The sequence below is a fragment of the Trichechus manatus genome, unplaced genomic scaffold (assembly GCF_000243295.1).
Source record: "Trichechus manatus latirostris isolate Lorelei unplaced genomic scaffold, TriManLat1.0 scaffold00113, whole genome shotgun sequence".
Taxonomy (NCBI): Eukaryota; Metazoa; Chordata; class Mammalia; order Sirenia; family Trichechidae; genus Trichechus; species Trichechus manatus.
Window position 1 is genome coordinate 6631137 of NW_004444049.1, and position 18839 is coordinate 6649975.

At 52.1% G+C, this 18839-nt stretch overlaps 1 protein-coding gene across 1 annotated transcript; it reads right to left on the reverse strand.

Annotated features, from left to right (window-relative positions):
- Positions 1–1082: 1082 nt before the first annotated feature.
- On the reverse strand, positions 1083–18352 carry SLC22A11 (solute carrier family 22 member 11). Its single transcript, XM_004383924.1, has 10 exons — positions 17960–18352; positions 15553–15656; positions 13033–13187; positions 12792–12960; positions 10944–11067; positions 9358–9473; positions 4173–4387; positions 2888–2996; positions 2277–2480; positions 1083–1149 (listed from the first exon to the last, which is right to left on the reverse strand). Exons 1-10 carry the CDS (start codon positions 18350–18352, stop codon positions 1083–1085), a joined length of 1656 nt encoding a protein of 551 aa, XP_004383981.1.
- Between the last annotated feature and the right edge of the window lie 487 nt (positions 18353–18839).

The following is an 18839-nucleotide window of genomic DNA, read 5'->3' on the forward strand; positions in this document are numbered from 1 at the left end:
AAAGTCTGGATCTCCAGGGAACTCAGGTGTGGAGAGAAGGGTGTGGGGGTGACTTTGTGACAAGGCTACAGGGACTAGTAACCACGGTGGGGATGAGATGAGCGGCCAGGAGCCCAGTGTGCTGGAAAGAGGCCTGCCTGGGAGTCAGGCCAGGGCTCAGCTGTGTCACTCTGGGCATGCCCCCCCACCTCTCACGCTGTGGCTTCCTCGGCTCTGGACAGGTGGCTGGCCTCAGTGATCATATGGTTTTAACAGCCTGGACTGCTGCCAGCACACAGAGGGTCTTTGTGTGAATCAGGAAACGGTGCCCCTCCAGACAGGCAAATGACAAAAGGGTACCCCTTTCTTAGAGGGACGCAGCCTCCATTAGGTGGGTGACTGGGCCAGTGGAGCCTGGGGTGGTTTCAGTTCCATGTGCCCCTGGGCTGGGTGCCATGGGGAGGACACAACCTGAACACCTACCTGTGCTGGGTTCTAATTCTCAGACTCTGGCCTGTGCTAACATCAGTTGATCCTCATATCCACCCTGGAAAGCAGGTTCCGTGGTCACTCCCATTTTACAGATGAGGACTCTGTGAGTGGTGGGGGGAGACTGGAACCCCATCGATACCCTGCCCTTGTCTGTCTGACAATCCACTCTGGAAGCCCAGAGGAGAGAATCCTGCAACGCCAGGTCATATGAAGGGAGTCAGGAGGTGGCCAAGTGAAATCGCGAGCCTGGCAGGGGACGGGAGAGGACCCGTCTTGCTAATGAAGGGGCCCCGTGGGCAGCCAGGAGAATCTAACCAGGGCACCTGGCTGTGCAGAGCCAACTTCACCAGTGGCAAGGACAGGAGGGGGTGATGAGAGCAAGTGGGCGTGAGAGAGGGGGCGCGGTGAGGGGGGTGTGGCAAGAGGGGGTGTGGTGAGATGGGGGGTGGTGAAAGCGGGAGAGCGTGGCAAGAGCATCCTTCAGACGCAGCAGTACACCTTGCTGCCCACTCAACCACATCGAACCTTCCAGCTCGTCCCACTCGTCTCCACCTTCAGCAACTCCTTTCCCAGGGGTCTTTGTCCAGACCGACTCCACGCAGGCAGCATTTCTAGAACCAGGTGCTTTCTGTATTGACCACCTCTCGTTGGTCACCCCCCGCTGGTGCTGATCTTTTTCTAGAAGAATCAGAAGAAAGCAGCAATGCATGGTGAAATGGTTACAGGCTTGGGGTTTTAGGAGAGTAGACCTGGGGTCAAGTCTTCTAGGAATGTAAACTCTGTGAGATCAGGGTTTTATTTACTGCAGTGTCCCAAGAGCATAGAACAGTGGCTGGTTTATACTTGTTGTTAGGTGCCCTCGAGTTGGTTCCAACTCATAGCGACCCTGTCTGTGTGCAACAGAATGAAACACTGCCCATTCCTTCACCATCCTCATAATCATTGTCATGCTTCAGCCCATTGTTGTAGCCACTGTGTCAATCCAGCTCATTGAGGGTCTTCCTCTTTTTCACTGACCTTCTACTTTACCAAGCATGATGTCCTTCTCCAGGGACTTATCCCTCCTGGTAACATGTCCAAAGTATACCTATATATTTTTCGTACCTTTTTTTACAGAGGAGGAAGCTAAAGCCTAGGGAATTTACCCTGGCTTCATAGAATGGAGTTGGAAAGTGTTCTCTCATTTTTATTCTCTCAAAGAAATGTATGTGAGAGTAGAACAATCTGTTTATTGAGGGTTTGAAAGAACTCACCTGCTAATCTGTCTGGGTCTGGAATTCTTTGTGAGCAGATTTAACTAGGACTGTTGAGGCTGTCTATATCCTCTTGTGTCAGTTTTGGTGAGAGGGGTTAAGTCATCTAAGTAGCTAGGGAATTTAGTCCTAGGCAATCTGGCTACAGAACCTGTGCTCTTAACTATTACATTTTCCTGCCTAAGGTACAATCACTTTTGGTAAGTTACTTCACTTCTCTGAGCCTCAGTTTTTCTGCCTGTAAATGAGGATCGCACCTTCCTGACTGGGTTGTTATGAACATTAAATGGCTTCAGAAACAAGCTGTGATGCTCTCTGTGCTGATGGAACATTGTGAGTGCTCAACAAACTCTAATTGCTATCTAGTGTCATCAGTATGACAAGCTCAGCCCAGTTCCTGCCTCCTCCACTCAGGCTGTTCCCCTGACCCCTTGGGTCTTCTATACCAGGGCCATGGGTGAGCCTGCCCCCACATTTGTAACCCCAGTCCATCTACATCATGGCCCAAAAGGAAGCCCAGCCCCACTCTCAGGGCAGCTGCAGATCACTCACTGGCTCTCCAGGTTCTGCACGGTGTCTGGGAGTGGAAGTCCTTGGGTCTCTGGGAGGAGCAGGAGGAGGAGGCTGGAAGCGATGGGGATGATACCATAGGAGAGGGGGGGCAGCAGGGGCAGGGCCTGGCGGGTCATCCTGATCAAAGGGCCCATCACAGCCCCCAGTCGGCCTGCCGACTGCAGGAGGCCATCTGCTGTCATCCTGTGGGTGAAGGGGAGAGCCCAAGCCCATGTGATGGCTGCCACTGTTAGGAATTTTACCAGAGGAGGGGCAGTTTGGATGGGCCAGGGGATACCAGGGGGGGATAATTAAGCTCAGAGCCTCCCCTAAAGCCACTTCCTCCATGGAGCCCCACAGATTTTCCCATCTAGAGAGAGGGTCTTCTTCCTGGGAACATCCAGAATCCTTCACAGGGAACTCTAGGGCCTTTGGGGGAAGGAAGGTGGGGTTGGTCTGTCCAGCTCCATGTAGGCAGCTGGGTCCCCTCATCCTCTGCTGTGTCCCCCTGGACACATGGCCCTCCTTTCCCTCCCCTCTGGCCCTCCCTTTCTTGCCCCATCTTGAGGCCTGGCAGACCCTCCCCAGCATGGCCTGCAGCCCCAGCCTACCGCAGTGAAGTTGGGAAGAGTTCAGTCCTGTAGACAGCGAGGCAGGTTAAGGTTACCCCAAAGCATCCCTTTCCCAGCACGGCAAAGACCACGCGCAGGGTCTGAAAATCTGGGCAAGGAGAGGGTGAGCATGGGGTCCACCGGAGAGGAGCCGGGGGGGGGGGTGAGGGTGGGGTTCCCCTACAAAGCTTCCTTGGGCTGACCCTTATCCCTGGCAGGGCCACAGTGAGGAATTAGAAATCACAGTTGGTGGCTTGAGGAGGAGCCGAGCAGGAGGAGCGAGGCCAGCTCTGGGATAGGTGGGCATGGGGCAGCTGAGGGCCACAATCCTGGTCTGCTCCCAACGGCCTAGGAGAGGAGGGGCCAGGCCCTGCCCAGGCCACAGCAGAGGCCTTGGGGAGACCAGGTGTCTTGAAGCCTTCCCACTGTTCCCTCCGCCTGCCTGGGGCACCCTGGCTTTCATGGGGGACCCTGGGTGGCTGGAAGGAGGCCTAGCCAGGAAACCGAAGTTTCGTCACAGGCCTGGGCCTCAGCTCCCCCATCCCCCTCTTGGTTATAAAGAGTCTTATAAACTGTCAAGTGTGGCTCCCACAGGAACGTTCTGGAAATGTTCTCTGAGAGTTTGCAGTTCACACTGCCACCCTCCGTCCTCTTGGTGGCAGGCAGTCGCTAGGCATCCTCTGCCCTCCTCCTGGCTCCCGGCACCACCCCCAGGCTCCGACATGGGGCACTGAGAGGAACCACGGGGAGGCTCTTCCGGCACCACCGCTGCGCAGAAGACAAGAGGAACCAGTGGCCGGCGGCAGCCTCCCGGCCCTCTGCTCTGCTCACTTGGCTCACAGGTGCCGCACTTCTTTGATAAGGGTGAAAAAACACTCTCTCCCTGCTTGGCGCCTTTGCTGCCCCCCACCCCCCATCTTCCTGGTCCTTCCTCCCCCGCAGGCTCCCTCCTTTGGCTTTTAATGCAGTGAGCCCTGGCCCTGTCACGTGTTAGCTAAGTAACTTGACCACCTTGCTTCACTTCTCTGGGCCTCGATTTTCTCACCAGGGAAATGGGCCAGGGGCTGCTTGGGGAGGAGACTCCTGAGATAACGCAGCAAAGTTCATGACAGGATTTGACATGTGGGCAGAAAGATGCTCAGAGGGCGTGGCTGCAAAACTGCACATGCGTGGGGTCAGCAGGGGGAGGGGGCACGGGTGTGCAGACAACAGGGGTGGGGAGGGAAGCCAGTGTCCCTGGCTGCCGCCCACCTGGCCTGCCCTCTCTGCACTGCCCTGACCTCACCTTGTGGCACCAGCACATTGGCCAGGATGAAGAAGCCAGCAGTGGACTGGGAGCTGGCTATGGTGAAGCGGCGGCCGAAGAACTTGAGCAAGAAGGGGGTGGTGGCCCGGCCCAGGAAGTCTATGGCTCCAAAGAGGACTTGGAGGAGGAAGATGTCACTGCCCAGGTTCTGCAGGTCCAGGACCAGCCCATAGTAGGAGAACGTTACAGAGAATCTGCAGGACAGAGTTAGGAAGTTGGTCCAGCTGCACAGCATCACCCCACACAGGGGCAGTCCTGGCAGAGCATAGACCAGCCTGGGAGGTTGGCCACCCTGAGCTTGTCACAGCCAGAGCCCTGAGAAACCTGTTGAATGCAGGATGCGTCTCCCCAGGGCCAGGCTGATTCCAGGAAAGGGCAGGAAGTCCATTTTGTTCATGGGCTTCCGGGCAGGGCTGAAGCTGGCTGACCAGCCAGAAGACATGAGTCTCGGGCTCAGCACCCAGCCTGCTCTCAGGGACCTCCGCAGGTCAACAGGAGCTGCCCCTTCAGCTCTGACTGCCACACCCAGCCCTGGCCCAGAACCATGGCCAGGCCTCTGCTCTGTTAGCCATGAACCTGGGCAAGGCTCTGATCCTCTCTAGATGCCTGCTTCTTCATCTTGGAAAATGGGAACAGTCCTAGGATCGGATCTCTGCATGGGGCTGGGCTGCACTGCCTAGATCACCCTTCAGATGGAAAGTCTGATTCCCCCAGCCTCTAGGGGTGCTGGCCCTCAGCTAGGAAGAGCACAGTCTTTCCCAGGGTGACACAGGCCATCCACACGGGCCAGGGGGACAACTCAGAAGGGCCATCCCAGCTCACAAGTTCCCGAGGGGTGGCTGGGCTTTGCTATGACAGCATCCTGGTTTGTGGCCGACTTCTCCCCTGCTCCATCTGATTCCTTTCACCAGAGCAGGTCCTGAGAACTCTCCCCAATAAACTGTCTGCCCCCTAATCTCCACCTTAGAGTCCACTTCCTGGAGGACCCCACCTGCCACACCCTTCTGAGTGGCTGAACTTACAGTGTGTGAATTGCTGCAGATTGGAGGTTGAACTTGGATTCACAAGTGGCCACAACTCGTAATTATTCTTGACCACTTTAAAAGTCCATTCCCTCAAAGAGTCTGTAGAAGAATTCTGATCAAAAGGGGAAAATGCGGAAGAGAATTTCAAATTCTCATGGAATCCAGACTTTCTGGATCTGTTAAGGCTGGATGAACCTGCGAAACTATTGTCCTGAGGTAATCTTTAAAACTTAAACCAAAAATGTCCTCTGAAGTCTTCTTTAAACCAAACAGTAGTTTAGCTTAATTAGTAAAGAATGCCTGCCTTGAGTATTGCACTCTTGTAAGAACTATCTGTATGGGATTAAACACAAATGACCAAAGACCAGATAAACTGGGGAATGATATACATGAAGAAAGCATCATACATGAAGAAAGCAAGAGGTCATTAAAAAGACAAGAAAGAAAGAAAAAACCAAAATGCATGTCAGAGGAGACTCTGAGACTTGCTCTTGAACGTCCAGTGGCTAAAGCGAAAGGAAGAAATGATGAAGTAAAAAAGCTAAACAGAAAATTTCAAAGGTCTGCTTGGGAAGACAAAGTAAAGTATTATAATGACATGTGCAAAGACCTGGAGCTAGAAAACCAAAAGGGAAGAACACTCGCGGCATTTCTCAAGCTGAAAGAACTGAAGAAAAAATTCAAGCCTTGAGTTGCAGTAGTGAAGGCTTCTGTGGGGAAAATACTGAACGACGCAGGAAGCATCAAAAGAAGATGGAAGGACTACACAGAGTCACTGTACCAAAAAAGAATTGGTCGATGTTCAACCGTTTCAGGAGGTAGCATATGATCAAGAACCAATGGTAATGAAGGAAGAAGTCCAAGCTGCACTGAAGACATTGGTGAAAAACAAGACATCAGGAATTGATGGAATCCCAATTGAGATGTTTCAACAAACAGATGCAGCGCTGGAAGTGCTCACTCATCTATGCCAAGAAATTTGGAAGACAACTGCCTGGCCAACCAACTGGAAGAGATCCATGTTTATGCCTATTCCCAAGAAAGGTGATCCAACTGAATGCGGAAATTATTGAACAATATCATTAATATCACACACAAGTAAAATTTTGCTGAAGATCATTCAAAAGCAGTTGCAGCAGTACATCAACAGGGAACTGCCAGAAATTCAAGCCAGATTCAGAAGAGGATGTGGAACAAGGGATATCGTTGCTGATGTCAGATGGATCCTGGCTGAAAGCAGAGAATACCAGAAAGATGTTTACCTGTGTTTTATTGACTATGCAAAGGCATTCGACTGTGTGGATCCTAACAAATTGTGGATAACATTGAGAAGAATGGGAATTCCAGAACACTTAATTGTGCTCATGAGGAACCTGTACATAGATCAAGAAGCAGTCATTGGCACAGATCAAGGGTATGCTGCGTGGTTTAAGGTTAGGAAAGGTGTGCGTCAGGATTATATCCTTTCACCATATGCGTTCAGTCTGTATGCTGAGCAAATAATCCGAGAAGCTGGATTATATGAAGAAGAATGCAGCATCAGAATTGCAGGAAGACTCACTAACGACCTGTGGTATGCAGATGACACAATCTTGCTTGTGAAAATGAAGAAAATTTGAAGCACTTACTGATGAAGATCAAAGACTACAGGCTTCAGTATGGATTACACCTCAACATGAAGAAAACAAAAATCCTCACAACTGAACCAATAAGCAACAGCACGATAAACCGAGAAAAGATTGAAGTTGTCAAGAATTTCATTTACTTGGATCCACAATCAACACCCAGGGAAGATCCAGTCAAGAAATCAGATGACGCATTGCATTGGGCAAATTTGCTGCAAGAGATCTCTTTAAAGTGTTGAAAAGCAAAGATATCACTTTAAGGACTAAGGTCTTCCTGACTCAAGCCATGATGTTTTCAGTCGCCTCATATGCATGCGAAAGCTGGACAATGAATAAGGAAGATGGAAGAAGAATTGACGTCTTTGAATTGTGGTGTTGGAGAAGAGTATTGAATATACCATGGACTGTCAAAAGAACGAACAAATCTGTCTTGAGAGAAGTACAACCAGAATACTCCTTAGAAGCAAGGATGGTGAGACTATATCTCACATACTTTGGACTTGTTGTCAGGAGGGATCAGTCCCTGGAGAAGGGCTTCATGCTTGGTAAAGCAGAGGATCAACGAGAAGGATTGACTGTGGCTGCAACAATGGGCTCAAGCATAACAACAATCGTGAGGATGGCGCAGGACCGTGCAGTGTTTCATTCTGTTGTCCATAAGGTTGTTATAAATCGGAACCGACCAGAAGGCACCTAACAACAACAATATGGGATCAAATTGACAACAACAACTAGAAGGATTAGATAGGAACCTTAGGGGGCAGTGAATTTATGTTAGTGGGGTAGGAACAACTCTGAAAGGAGAGTGAGAATGATTGTACAACTTGAAGAATGTAACCAGTCATTGAATTGTTCATGTAGAAATTGTTGAATTGGTATATGTTCTGCTGTGTTTATTCTCAACAATAACAAGGTAAAATAAAATAAATTATTAAAAAAAAAAAAAAAAAAAAGCCCATCCCCACTCTAACAGGTGATTCTGCTTAACTAGGCACCCAGCCTAGCCCTTCCCTTCAGTGTCATCATCTTAGTTGGACTGTCTCTCACTAATTGCATCCCCAGCAAACATCTGACATCCCAGGGCCAAGCAACTGCAAAGTAAAACCGCAATTCGTGCAGAAACCTCAGTGTTTCATGAAGTTAATGAAAGTGATGTAGGAGAGCGGTTTGGCTTGTGCTCAAAGCCTCTGCCTATCGAGGATCTGGGTTAACAGCCAAAGAAAAGAAAACCAACAAGGTTAGCCGCTTCAAAGGCTGTGATTTGAATAACAAAGCCTGCCGCTTGGCCCCTGGGAGACAGAGGAAGCCTGGCACGCCACCAAATTTATCCGAAAAAATTTAAGCCAAAAAAAAAATTTGATCCATTCATTGTTCCAAGATTCAGCAAAATTTTGCCATTATAACCCATATGTGGTTAAATAGAACAAAAAGTAAATGGTTTCCTAATCTTTTAGTTTTATTTCAAGATGAAGTCTCAATCAAATCTGAGCCTCACCTTTTAATATGCTCTTTTGGGTGTCACTTGAACTGATTTTCTGTGTGTGTGCTGTTTGACCAGCATTAACTTAAACTCTCTGCCCCTAAACTTCTCCGTGTTTTAGAGTTGCTGTTGTCAGTTTAATCTTATATAAATAATTCTTTAAAAGAGCACACCACTCAAGACGAACATTCTTTACTAGTTGAGCTAAACTGTTGTTTAATTTAAAGATGACTTCATGGGATAGTTGCAGTTCAAGGCTTAAAGATTATCTCAGGGCAGTAGATTTGGGGGATCCCCTAGACACAACGGGTCCAGGTAGTCTAGTTTCTATAAGAATTTGAAATTCTGTTCTACAGTTTTCCTCCCTTTGATCAGGATCCATCTATTAGGTCTTTGATCAAAACATTCAGTAATGGTAGCCGGGCACCATCCTGTTCTGGTCTCGTGGCAATGGAGGTTGGACTGGATTTATTTTAAGGGGCCTTTTCCTGGTCCCAGGCAACCTTGGGGCCAAGGCAATGCCCTCTGTATTCACCTCCTAGGGGTAGGGTGAAGAAGCCGTGGCTCAGCGTAGGGGCTGGCCAGTGACAGTGCCCAGCTGGTAGATGGCTCCACCAAGTGGCTGAGAGCACAGTCTCTGCCGCACTGCCTGGGTCCAAATGCCTGCTCCATCATCAATTTAACCTCTCTGGGCCTCTGTTTCCCCATCCGTAAAACGGGCACTATGAGTGTCCTTATCTCATGGGGTTGCTGTGAAGAGTGAGAATGCCTAGCATGTGGTCGTCCCTCTATGAGTGACACTGCCCAGGGTCACTATCCTATTCCTGCCTCTCTAGCTGGCTTCCTGTAAAAGCCACCCTCTGGCCACACGTGCACACATCCCTCACCCCTGCCTCCTGCGTTCCCGCCTCTTAGGGTCTTTACTGTCCCAGCCAGAAATGTCCCCTGGGGGTCCAGCAGATGCTGTTTCCCTCCGAGACCCCTCGACCTGTCCCCAGCCATCTCCCCGGGAGGGACAACCTCAGATGGCTTACATCACCACGAGCAGCCCAAGGAGTCTCCAGCGGAGCTTGGGCATGTGGAACAGGTCCAGCCATGACTGGCGGGTCTTGGTAGAGGCCAGCTCCTCCTGCATGCTGGACATCAGCACCTAGGGGAGGAGCCCAGTGAGTGTGGGGTGACCACCTCACTCCCTCCCCTCATGCCAGGGAACTGGTGTCCAGGCCAGCAGAGTGATGGGGGAGGCTGTCCTGGGCCTGGGCCTCTGCAGACAGGAGTCCTAGGTGGGGGTGGGGTAGGAAGGTTGATCTTGGGCCTCTGGCTGAGCTCTCTCCTCTGCAGACCTGGCCCACTAACCCTGAACCTAGCAGGGGTCTTGTGTCCCAGCTCCGGCCCTCTTCGCTGCACGCTGCAGGGATGCCCTTGACAGGTACCACACAGAGCCCCACATCCTCCTCATTTCCATGGCTGGCTGCAGGGCGCGCCCACTCCATCCCAGCCAGCTCTTCTCTGCTACCCAATTGCCTGTTCAGCCCCCTCCTGAGCCCACTGGAGCACCGTCCTCTGCCTCTGGGCCCTGCTCACACTGGGCTCAGCTCAGTCCTGATTGCTCTAGCTTTCCCCCTCCTGGAAGCCTTCCCCTGTCCTCCTGCCCCCAGGGAGCTCTGTGCTTTCTGACCGCAAGCACCTGCTTCCTCAAAATAACTATCTTCAGATAAGCATGTCCTGTTCCCCCACATACATTGAGAAGCCCCTTGAGGTGAGTGTGCAATATATGCGGGTGTCTCGAGATATTGAGTCAGAGAAGTGGTGACGGGGTGCTGACAGTGTTGATAATGATATTTGGTTATTGGTGGTGGTGGTGGTGATGGAATGGTGGAGGTAGTGCTGGAAGGTAATGATGGTGGTGAAGGTGATGGTAGTGGTGGGGGTGGTGTTGATGGTGTTTTGTAGAGATGCAGATGGTGATGTTGGTGATGGTATTGGTGGTGTTGATGGAGGTAGTGATGAAGAAGATGAAGATGGTGGTGCTGGTGAAGATGATGATGGTAATGATGGTGGTGGTGGTAGTGAAAGTGATGATGATGGAGTGGTGATGGTGATCGAGTAATATGGTGATTATTATCACCACACGATGGCAAGGCTGGTGATAGTGACAGTAGTGTTGATGGAGGTGGTGGTGAAGATGAAGACGATTGTGGTGAGCGCTGGTGGGGGTGGTGATGATGGTAATGACGATGGCGTTGATGGTGATAGTATGGTTATGGTAGTGGTGGGGGTATGGATGGTTGTAATGCTGATGCTGATGGTGTTGCTACTGGTGCATCATTTGGTGGTGCTGCTGCTGATGGTATTTGTGTAGGGGTGATGATAGTGGAGGTGACGGTAGGCGACAGTAGGTGTACGGGAGGTGGTACTAGTGGTGACGATGATGTAATGATGGGGGTGAAGGTGGTGGTGCTGATGCTGGTGCTTTGTAGAGATGTTGATGGTGATGGTGGTGGTGGTATTGGTGGTGTTGGTGTGGGCAGTGGTGAGATTGGTGAGAATCCAGGTTATTAGTATGTATCGTTTCCTGGGTCAAGTCCCACATTCTGGGTTACGATGAGCAACGTCTCACCTCTATGGTCAATGTCTTTTTGGCTTCCTTGTTGCCATTGATCCTGGCCACCTTTTTGAGTTCCTGAAGCCCTTTGTCTGGTTTGCCCATGATAATTAGCCACCGGGCAGATTCTGGCAGCCACCTGGTAAAGAAGCAGGTGTTTGGCTGGGGCTTGGCTTTCTTTGTACACACTGTGAGATCCTCCTGGATGAGGGAGGTGGGGAGGTGGTGGTGGGCAGCAGACCTTTTAACTTCAGTGGGAGCAAAGAGAAGGCAGGTGCCGCTCCTGCTGCACTGCTAATGCCAGGCTGGGAGACTGGCGGTCCCTGACGACTCTGAAATAAAGATGAGTCCTAACGCCTGGCCCCCCTCTTCTTCCTAGGCCGTCCCCATCTGCTTCCCTGGCTGCCAGGAGGCTGCCGGCCTGAGCCTTTCGTCCAGCCAGGGCATCAGGCTGCCTGGCCACGGGCTGTCCCTAGAGCCAGCAAGTCCTCCAGTGATTCTGGGGCCATTTCTGTGACAGAAAGGTCACATGGTGCTGACTTTTAAAAAAGAAGTACATTTAAAACATTCCCAACCAGAACCAAGTGGCTTTATCAAACCCATTTGCTTCTTCCCAGCCTCCTTGGGGGCAGATGGGCAGGGGGAGGCTCCCAGATTTACCCAGCCCATAGCCGGTCAGCCGCATTTGCAGGGAAGTTGAGAAGAGCTTCCAGAGGCAGTTTGAAATAGTGGTTAAAAAAGTCAGCCTGCCTGGGTTCAAGTCCTGCCTCTGGCCCTCACCAGCTGTGTGACTTTGGGCAAATTATTTACTCTCTCGGCCTCAGTCAGTCCCTCATCTGAAAATGGCAGTAATAATAATACTTTCCTCATTAGAAAATGTGTTAATACCCACCTGGTGCTATGAACAGCACCCAGTATGCACCCAATAATTGTGACCAGGGAGGCCTAATAAGTGTAATGATGGGATGTCTCCCTCCGCACCTGCTGATCCTGTTAACATAGCTCCATGTGGGCGGGGCCTTCTTGTCTGTTTTGCTTATGGATTTACCTCCGATCATCTGGCAGGGGCCTGAGCTCAGTGAATATTTGGGAATGAATGAGTCCTTGTTATCCCGTCTGCCCGACAGAGGACTCCTCTGGCCCAGGCCAACTCTGCTGTGGCAGACGGGCACAAGGTCACTTATGGGGACATTCATTTGTGTTTGCTTCCTTGTATCTCTTCCTCCAGTCCCCACCTAAGCAAGTATTTCCAGACCTCAGGGATTTGGGGAGCACCAAAAATAATCATGATAATGATGGATTTGCATATCCTAGGCTGCTGGTCATTGACTGATGACCACGGGTGGTGGCGGGGGGTGGGTGTGGAGAGCTGTGGATGAGCAGGCTGGTGGGGGTGGGGCAAGTGTGGGGAGGCCCAGAGGACATGGAGGGTGGGGGCTGGGGGCAAAGGGTGCAGCTGCCATTCAACTCCAGCCCAAGTTCAGCCCAGTGTCACTGGATCTTCCAGGTTCTCAAGAAAAGGTAGAAATACTATTTTTCTTTCTTTCGTTGATTAAAAAAAAAAAAAAACCTCCTCATTTTTAAATGTTGGCAAGTTGTTACAAACATTTCTTTTAAATCACTGTGCGAACCAATTAAGGCCGGTCCTGGCTGGATAGCACCACAGACCTCCAGCTGCCATGCCCACCCCAGAACTCTGAATTCCCAGCGAGGGACTGCTCACACCACCTCCCTTCGTGACTCTCAACGTCTCAGCCCCGTGGCCAGCCAGGGCTGTGGGAGTGAGGGGGCAGCCTCCCACCCTGTCGCCTCCCTTTCTGTGGTGCCCGCCCCAAGGGAAAAGGCCCCAGGCTCTGTACCGACCAGTTAGCCAGGAAGATGGCAAAGAAGGGTACAGACACGGCCAGCTGGAGCGTCCACCAGTCCCGCAGGGCAAAGGCAAGTCCGCCCAGGGCCATCTGGCCCAAGCTGTAGAAGCATCCCAGTATCGTCATGGCGACAGCCCTCCTGGGTGTCGGGGTCCACTCCACCACTGAAAGGCACATGCAGGTGAGGCCCCGTTCCCTACCCCCTCACGGCAGAAGCAGACAAGGGACACACTCACTGAGCATTGAGGAGGTCATGATGATGCCGCCCAGTGCAAACGCGCTCATGGACCGGAGGCCACAGTAGATGAGGAAACTCGGGGCAAAGATAGTGCTGGTGCTGGTCACGGCCACCTGCAGGCAGCACCAGATCAGCATCGGCTTGCGCCCAAACCTGTGGTGGGAGACAAGCCTGGTGGGGCACTGGCGAGGTAAGGTGCTCACCTTCTGAGGGGTCCCCAAAGCTGTGGTGCCGATGGAGCCCAGTGCAGCCAGCGCCTCCTTCTTGGAGCTTCCAGGAGCACCTTAGGATGTTTTTGTTAGGGAATCAGGGGGGCAGCAAAACCCTGTGGCCACGAACATGGGCTTTGGCGTCAGACAGCTGGATTTGAGTCCCAGTTCTGCCCTTCCTAGTTGACCTTGGGCACGTGACTCCACCTCCCCAGGCTGCAGTTTCCCCATCTGTGAATCTGGGAGGCGGAGACAATGGCTGGCGGCTTGGACGGGGCAGCGTGGAGGGACAGGGGCTTGGGCTGGGCGTGTACTTTGGAGGAAGAGCCTGTGTGAATGTGGGGGATGAGGGAAGGAGAAGAACCAGGGGCAGCTCCGAGGGTTCAGCTGTTGCCACGGGGTTGGGGAGGAGCTATATTCTGGGATGGAGAGACTGCTGGGGGAGGGACTGGGGTGGTGGGGGAAGGTGGCAAGGGAAGACCTGGGGTGGCAAGGGAAGACCTGGGGTGGCAAGGGAAGACCTGGGGTGGCAAGGGAGAGTCTGGGGGTGGAGGGGTTGGGGAGGATCTGACGGTGGTGGGGGAGGGCCTGGGTGACAGGGGACAGTCTGGGGGTAGGGATGGTAGGGGAGGTGGGGGAGGATCTAGGGGTGGTGGGGGAGTCATTACGAGTCCATTCCAACTCATAGCGCCCCTACAGGACAGAGTAGAACTGCCCCCATAGAGTTTCCAAGGCTGTAATCTATGGAAGCAGCTTGCCACATCTTTCTCCGGAGGAACAGCTGGTGGGTTTGAATTGCCGACCTTTAGGTTAGCAGCGCAGCGCTTAACCACTGTGACACCAGGGGCAGTTCTACTCTGTCCTGTAGGGTTGCCATGAGTCGGAATTGACTCCACCGGCAACAAGTCTGCCTTTGGTAATCTTTACAGGAGCAGATTACCAGGTTTTTCTCCTGAGTAGCCAGTGGGTGGGTTCCAACTGCCATCCTTTCTGTTAGCAGCCAAGCACTTAACCATTGTGCCTCCAGGGCTCCTTGGATTTACAAGCTGGGGAGGGGGGTGGTAACTTAGGTGTTATCAGCACTAGGTAGTGATGCCTTGAGAAGGAGGAGAGTGTAGATAGAGAAGAGAAGGAGGCTCTGGACTGAGTCCTGGGGAGAAGGATGAGGAGGACAAGGAGGTTGAGGAGGCAGCCAAGCTGAAAAGAAACAGCAGGGAGGTGGAAGTGGGAGGAAAACCAGGAGAGTGGATCAGTGATCCTGTGGCCCAGGCTCTTCCTTCATAGGGCAAGTGCACTTGCCCTTAAGAGGAAGTCTGTCCTAGTTCAATGAGTACAGCCTGGGATCTTCAAATTTGCAAGCAGCCATCCAAGGTACAATAATTGGCCTCTCTTTGCCTAGAGCAGCAGAGAAAGAAAGAAGCTCAGGAAGAAGAAGGAAAAGGACTGCAGGTCTAATTGCCTCCATGAACTACTACCTCCATTGCCATGAGACCGGAAGAACTAGATGGTGCCCAGCTACCATTACTGAATGTGTTGATCAAAGACCCAGTCGATGGATCCTAATCAAAGGGAGGAAAACCGTACAACAGAATTTAAAATTCTTATAAAAACCAGACTAACTGGACCCATTGTGATGGGGGAACCCCCAAATCTATTGCCCTGAACTGCAACTATCCCATGAAGTCATCTTTAGATTAAACAACAGTTTAGCTCAACTAGTAAAGAATGTTTGCCTTGAGTAGTGTGCTCTGTTAGAGAATTATCTGTATGAGATCAAATTGACAACAGCGACTGGAAAACACAGAGGAGAAGTTTAGGGGACAGAAAGTCTAAGTTAATGGGGGTAAAACAATATGGGAAGAGACAGCGACAATGGTGACACAATGGGAAGAATGTAACCAGTGTCACTGAACTGTACATGTAGACATTGTTGAATGGGTATATATTTTATTATGTATATTTTCACCAAAAATAAAATAAAAAAAAAAGAAGAAGGAGGAGGTCTGCCTGCTGCAGTGCTGGCGCTCTGCTGGTATACAGTAGGCGTTCAGTAAAGACCAGTGAAATCCTGACAGTGAGAATGTGGAGGACAGAGGAGGCGGGGACCGGACTGTTTCTGGTACTAAGTGGGAATTGGGCATCAAGGCTCAGACGCTGGGCTCTTGTGAGTCACATCGGCTGTGTCCCTGGGAGCTGCCAGACGCTGGCCTATCACTACTCAGGGAGGCTCTGACTCCCAGGGCCCGTGTGCTCCTGAGCTGTCAGCACCTGTGTCCACAATGCAGGGCAGGCGGGGAGGGGACACTCACCGGTCGGACAGGAGGCCCCACGTGGTGGATCCCAGCAGAATCCCGGTCATGTAGATGGACTGGCTCATAGGCTTCAGGTGCTGGGAGTGGCACACCAGGTCCCACTGGAAGAGAGGAGAGCCCCAAAGCTCAGGAGGTGGGAGAGTGGGCAGGGTGGCAGAGGTAGGAGATTCTGGCCAGGAACACCTGGTCAACCTGAGTTCTGGGGGTCCAGACACTGACAACGAGATCCCTGGTTCCTAGCACCAGGCCACAGAGGTGGAAGGGGGTCTGCTGGCAGCAGGGCCTCGATTTGAAGCCCAGCTGCTCCAGAAACACGGCACAGCCTTGCATCTGACAGCGAGCGCGATGGCCTTGCCAAGTGGGGTCTGGCTGTGCAGACACACAGAGGGCATCGGAGGAGTAGAAATGTTGGGGAAACAAACAAGCTCTTGTTAAAAGAAGTTTGGCGGGCAGCGAGGGGTAGTGGCGGGTAATGAAGGGCGGTGGCAGACAGTGGAGGACAGTAGCTGGCAGCGGTGGGGAGCGGCAGGCAGTGGTGGTGGTCAATGGTGTGCAGTGGGGGGCGGTGGAGGGCAGTGAGGGGCAGTGGTTAAACCACAAAGTTTGAATTTTAACTCCATTGATTACTAGCTGGGTGAACTTTGCTAAGTCATTGCCCCTTGCTGAGCCTCAGTTTTCTCATCCAGAAAATGGAAACAATAAGGCTGCTTCTCTCACAGGGCTGTCAGGTGAATAGGGAGGGCTCAGCATGTTTCACCCATGAGTTTTCCAGGGCATCTGGCCAGTGTCTGAACGCCCTGTCCCCCAAGTCAGTCCTTTGACACCTGACAGCTTGGTGCTGTGTTCCCGCCACTGTCACCTTCTCCGGCCACCCTCTCTCTCGCAGTGCCACTGCAGTAGCCTTGAGTCCCCTCTTGCCCCTACAGAGCATTCTCCACCCAGCTAAGGGACCCCTTGAAAATGCAAATCAATCACATCCCTTCCCTGTCCCAAACCCTCCAAGGACTTTCCTTTGCACTTAAGACAAACCCCAGGACCATGGTCTCAGGGAACATGTAGCTTAATTGGCATAACAGTTTATAAAGAAAATGTTCTACATTCTACCTTGGTGAGTAGCGTCTGGGGTCTTAAAAGCCTGTGAGCAGCCACCTAAGATACTCCACTGGTCTCACCCCTTCGGGAGCAAGGGAGAGTGAAGAGAACAAGAGACAAGGGAAAGATTAGTCCAAAGGACTAACGGACCACAGCTCCCACGGCCTCCACCAGACTGAGTCCAGTACAGCTAGATGGTGCCCGGCTACCACCACTGACTGCTCTGACAGGGATCACAACGGAGGGTCCGGGACAGAGCTGGAGAAAAATGTAGAACAAAATCTAACTCACAAAAAAAAAGATCAGATTTACTGACTTGACAGAGACTGGAGAAACCCTGAGAGTATGGCCCCCGGACACCCTCTTAGGTCAGTAATGAAGTCATTCCCGTGGTTCACCGTTCAGCCAAAGATTAGACAGCCCCATAAAACAAAATGAGACTAATGGGGCACAACAGCCCAGGGACAAGGACGAGAAGGCAGGAGGGGACAGGAAAGCTGATAATAGAGAACCCAAGGTCGAGAAGGGAGAGTGTTGACGTAAATCCTCATCTAAAGTTCAATAAAATAATAATAGTAATAAAAATAAAGAAAGAAAAAGAGAAACCCCAGGCTCCTGACCACAATTTGGTCCTCCTTCCCTCCCCGCCATCTCAGCCACGGGCCCTCACCACCTGTGCCCCAGACACGCTCCTACTGAGCCCCTTTGTCTTGGCTGGGCAATCTCCCCCATCTTCATGTGCCTGCCACCTTCCTTCATCAGCCAGACCCTGAGGAACACTGCTCTCTTTCCTTCCCACTCATTTATGATCCTGCACCTTGAGGCCAGACCACTGAGTGATGAGGAGCTTAGCTGCCACAAGCTGAGTACGTGGATTCAATCCGGTTCCACTACATTTTAGCTGTGTGTCCTGGGGGAAGTTACTTAACCTCTCTGTGCTTTCAGGGATAATAATATTACCCACTTCATAAGACTGTGGAGAGATTGTGACTACAGGAAAAGTATCTGGAACAGTGCCTGGCACTTAGAAGTCACGAGGTGAGGGTTCCCTCTGCTCTTGTTACTGGTTTAAAGTTGACTGAGCCCGAATCCACCATTAGAATGTAAGCTCTTTAAAGGCTCCCGGTTCAGCTCTCGTAACCTCAGCCCCAGGTCAGATCTGGAGCATCAAGAGCGTGCAGTAAGTGTGTATTGAGGGTGTCACACCATTTATTAGGGGTCATACAGACGATACGACTCCTGCCAGTCATGGGCTATCATTCCGAGAAGGAAGGAAGTGACTTGTGCACTCTGGGGGAGGGAGGGCCCTTACCTTGGTGATGATGGTGGAGGTGAAGGTGCTGTGGTCGTAGACCCAGCCATCCATGCACGGCTCCGTGGTGGCCTTGCTCCAGTTGGTGGCCGTGGCATTGGGTTCCAGGAGCTGCCACTGCGGGTGGCGGAAGCGGTGACACTGGCTAGGCCCGTGCTGGGGGTCAGTCGGGATGGAGATGGTCAGCAGCGCCTCAAGGGAGAGGTTTGCTGGCACCTCAGAGCTGTTGTCCAGCATGGGGGTCCAGCAGCGGTGGCCAGGGTTGGCAGCTGAGAAGTTCTCCAGAAGCAGCTGGGGGGGCAGCAAGACGGAGGGGAGGAAGAAGGTCAAGATCTGCAGAGCCTGGAAGAGGCCCATGCCCCCTGTTCGCTCCAGGAGCTCAGCGAATGCCATGGACAGGGCTGCTGGACCCACAGGCAGGGCCCTGGGAGACGGCGAGCAGGTAAGTGCCTGGCCTGCTGCTTGGGGCCGCCTGCCTGAGCAGGATACTGGGCCGCCAAGACCTCCACCCTCGCTTGCCTGCCGGCACAGAGGTGGGATCAGCTGTCCAGTAACCGGTGGGGTCAGTCCTCAGACGGCCTGAGGTGCTTGGAGAAAATTCCTCCTATAGCTATGTCCCAATGCTCTGGGGGTGGGGGTGGGGGTGGAGTCCAGGAAACAAAGGTCACAGGCCCCTGTGCCTGGGCTGTCTGAGCTCCTGGTGACACAAGACCTAGGGCCTGCGGTGGGAGGGCTGAGCTCTCTCTAGGTTCTCCAGCACCCAGGGTGAAAGATTAAGCAGACTTTTTTTAATAAGACACATGTTGTCATGTTACTGAATTACAGTTGTGGAAGAATAGCAATTTGGCCGCTGGCTCCGTTAAAGTTTAATCTGAGCGTG

Bases quoted from the DNA above. Each gene is read 5' to 3' on its own strand.
- SLC22A11 (XM_004383924.1), bottom strand. From the start codon at position 18,352: ATGGCATTCGCTGAGCTCCTGGAGCGAACAGGGGGCATGGGCCTCTTC. The intron at 9,474-10,943 runs GTGAGACGTTGC...CTCCTCCCCTAG, and splicing joins AAAAGACATTGACCATAGAG to GTGCTGATGTCCAGCATGCA. The intron at 1,150-2,276 runs GTGAGTGATCTG...TGATTCTTCTAG, and splicing joins GTGCAGAACCTGGAGAGCCA to AAAAAGATCAGCACCAGCGG.